Here is a 3,607-nt window from a genome sequence, read left to right as displayed (position 1 = left end):
TGACGCTCAGGTTAACACTGGATAAAATGGATTTTAATTCTACTTTACACTGGATAAAACGGCAAATTGTGGTTTAACGCCTCCCTTGATCATATCCTGGATCCGCCACTATATATATATATGTGTGTGTGTGTGTGTGTGTGTGTGTACTGTGCTCTGTTTGTGCAATTTTGCAGGTTTGGAATTGGGTGTTTTTGGTCATGGCTGTGTTTGTCCTTGAGAACCTTCCCATAGAAGACTGGAAATAAATCAGGACCATCAGGTGGATAAGCGAGAACAATACCGTCATCAATCCTGTTATTTTCTGCAGTTATGGTGCGTGCTTCGTCGATTGGACAATGAACTAAAAGGAGGTCCTAACAAATAACGATTTGAATTTCAAGAATTTCCATCGGTTAGTTCGTTCCATTATTCTTTACTGCATGTTGCGCATGGAATGTTTGATGAACTTCAAAATGTTAATTACAGTTTATTATAATTAAATCACCCAGAGAGGTAGGGAATTTAATATGAGACATTTCTCTGTAAGTTCTTGAAAGAAAAAAGTCAAGGAACTTTGGACATTTCCGATCAGCTGATTAGTTAAATAAACTTGTGTATGGAAACATTGACTCTGTAGGTCAATGTCAGGGTTTTGATATTCGTTTTTCGAAGTTATCGAAACGCCATCTATTTTGTGTAATCTATCTGTAACTATTACGTTTCCATTAGAATGAAACGTGAGGTAAGCCGGAGTAGAGGCATATAAATTTTGTTCGTCAAATTGAAAATTAGTACAATGTAATTTCGGTATGGTTTTTGGCTTAAAGTGCTCCTAGACATAAGGTAGACGAAAGTATAGTGTAAGATTTTGTAAAGTGAACGGGGATGTATTACTCGGCTAGAATTTGTAAGTACTAAAATTTAATCAATTATTTTTCTCTCTTTTTGGCCAACTACTGCAAGTTTTTGGTGAGTGGTGTGTCTTTGGTCACTAGATTAATCATATGTTGTTAAATATTTGGGGAATTCACTTTAAGAGTAAATTTGAGATGAGAAATCTTCCAAAAAGAATAATCTGTAAATTCCACTTAGAATATTGAAAAGTAGAATGCTAATGTTGAATAACTTCCGGACTGCCAGTCAAAAATTGGAAAGGGTCAAATTTGGTTTGAATAATGTTGTTTGTGTCAGCACCTTTATTTTGTTACTGTTAAATTTATATTCATGTTGAATTATTTATATAATAAATTGTTCATGTTGAGAGAGAATTATAATTTATATGGAAAAAGATGACTTGCCCAAATTCTTCCGCATTAAGGCAAAGATAACTGACCATTTCATAGGTAGTGTTTTACTTGCTTTCAAGATTGCCGCTACAGGCAGCAGTAATGTTAGTGCTTAATGCTTTTAAGTACACAAACGATTGCCGTTAACCCCATGTTTCTACCTCTATTTGTATAGAATTTGATATTTCTGAAGTTGGCCCCCCACCGAAAATCTTGAATAAATCCCAAAATGTGGTAGCACTAACGGTAGTGCTTAGTGTTTTTAAGTGCACTAACTATGCGCTAAGTTTTGTGAAAATCTCTCTGCATGAAGATGGGTTTGGGGCTAACTTCATATGAAGTTGGCCCCCCACCAAAAATCTTCAATGCCTCGTAAACGCTGATAGCACTAACGTTAGTTCTGAGTGCACTAACGATGTGCCACGTTTGGTTTAATTTGGGAGAGGTGGGGGCCAACTTCAGGCACATCAGACAGTAACTATATTTACAGTGTGTTTTGATAGAGTTGATATGTACAGTATAAGCCAGAAAAAATCAACAAATAACACTAAATTACTAATGTAATATGCAACACCTGCGGTGCAAGGTGGATGTGTTGAGTGAGTGCTCTCCGCAAATAATTTAATTTTAAAAAGTTCGTGATTTTTCAACTTTTTGAAGACAGCGACATAAATATGAATAGTTAGTGATTGTGATACCATCTGTGGGTGATAGAGGTGAATATGTATCCAGTTTAGGCGTTTGGTTACAAATGTAAACAAACAACTGATCAAAACTGTGTCTGTTATTGCAATAGTGAAATTATCTTCAACAAGTAAGTTGAATAGTTATATGCTAGAAGTTGAATCTAGTACATTACTGAAGTTTATTTTCCTTCACTAAATACTATTTCTGTGATTCAAATTCAGTATTAGTACTGTATATAGCATACAACACATTACTTATGTGTTTTTATTCCCCGAATCCTTGTGTTATGGAAAATTAGTGTGCCAATTTCTAAAGCAGCAACTACTACTAAAACTTGTCACCATTTTGGATCCCGATATAAGTATAATTAACATAATGTGGTGTATAGTATAAATATATTGTTATATGCGGTTCAATTTGGTTATCGAGAATCAGTGTACTAGTGCCAAATTCTTTGATAAGCAGGAACCATACGTAAACTTTGACGCCATTTTGAATCCCGATTTAGATATATTTAATACTGTAGTGCAGTCACAATGTCTTCTTGTACAATTTGTAATTCAAAACTTAGTCGTTATGATGAAACACTACAGTGTTCAAAAAAGAATTGCAATAAATTATTTCATATAGTGTGTTATAAAATATCTGTGGAGAAATATACGGACGTGAAGCAGACGGGTGTTATAAAGGAATGGGTATGTAGAGATTGTAGTAGTTCTAATCCGAGGGAGGTAGTAATTACAAAAACTGTACCACCGAGCGCAACTGAGTCAATGCTAATTAACAAAAGTACATCCTAAAAATTGGATGACAAATCTTTGAATCCTTCTGATATAGGAATGAAACTTGAGGAACTCTGTGCTCAAATAGCTCAATTAACAGCTAGTGCTCAATTTATGTCTAATCAACACGATGAATTGTTGAAGAAACTTGAACTAGAGATTAAGGGTAATATTCAACGGGATAAGAATATAGCCAAGCTAAATGCAGTAAACCTAGAATTGAAAAAGCAATTAAAATTACAGGATGTGGAAATAAATGATCTTAATAAGTATGGACGTAATAAAAATATTGAAATACATGGTATACAGGAGCGTACTGGTGAAAATTTAAAGGAAGTTGTAATCGACATGGTTCAAAAATTAAGAATAAAATGTGGGGAGGAAGATATTGATGTTGTTCACCGATTATCAAACGGTAAAAATAAACCAAAAGCAATAATTGTACAATTTACAACGCGCACAGTGAGAGATAGGTGGTTGACTAGAAGGAATACGGGTTTAGTTAGTAATAATTTAGTATCTGGAAGTAGTGATAGTAGAATATTTGTGAATGTAAATTTAACTCCTAAAAATAAGCAATTATTTTGGAAAGCTACAACAGCTGCAAGAAATACATAGCATAAATACTGTTGGGTAAATGGCAATGGACAAATTTTAATTAGGAAAAACGAAAATAGCCAGGTTATGATTATTAAAACTGAAGATGTACCAGGATTTCCAAATTCTATTTCAGTGTAATCTTTAAATATGTAGGCTATAATTTAAGATGTCTGTAGTTAAAAGTACGTTTGATATATATTACCAGAATGTTAATGGGCTTAAAAACAAAAATTAACGAATTTTACCTAAGCTCTACCATGTTTAATTTTG

General features: G+C 33.8%; 1 protein-coding gene across 1 annotated transcript; it reads left to right on the top strand.

The window, feature by feature from the left end:
* The first annotated feature begins 2,794 nt into the window (after positions 1-2,794).
* Positions 2,795-3,355, top strand: LOC145679204 (uncharacterized). The gene has a single exon (XM_081749792.1). It carries the CDS (start codon positions 2,795-2,797, stop codon positions 3,353-3,355), a length of 561 nt encoding a protein of 186 aa, XP_081605918.1.
* Positions 3,356-3,607: the final 252 nt, after the last annotated feature.

Source organism: Thermobia domestica, chromosome 2 (genome assembly GCF_964235325.1).
Source record: "Thermobia domestica chromosome 2, izTheDome1.hap1.1, whole genome shotgun sequence".
NCBI classification, from domain to species: domain Eukaryota; kingdom Metazoa; phylum Arthropoda; class Insecta; order Zygentoma; family Lepismatidae; genus Thermobia; species Thermobia domestica.
The sequence above is the reverse complement of the archived record's forward strand: the minus strand, read 5'-3'. Positions and strand labels throughout refer to the sequence as shown.

Coding starts and splice junctions, on each gene's coding strand:
- LOC145679204 (XM_081749792.1), top strand. CDS start 2,795: ATGAAACTTGAGGAACTCTGTGCTCAAATAGCTCAATTAACAGCTAGT.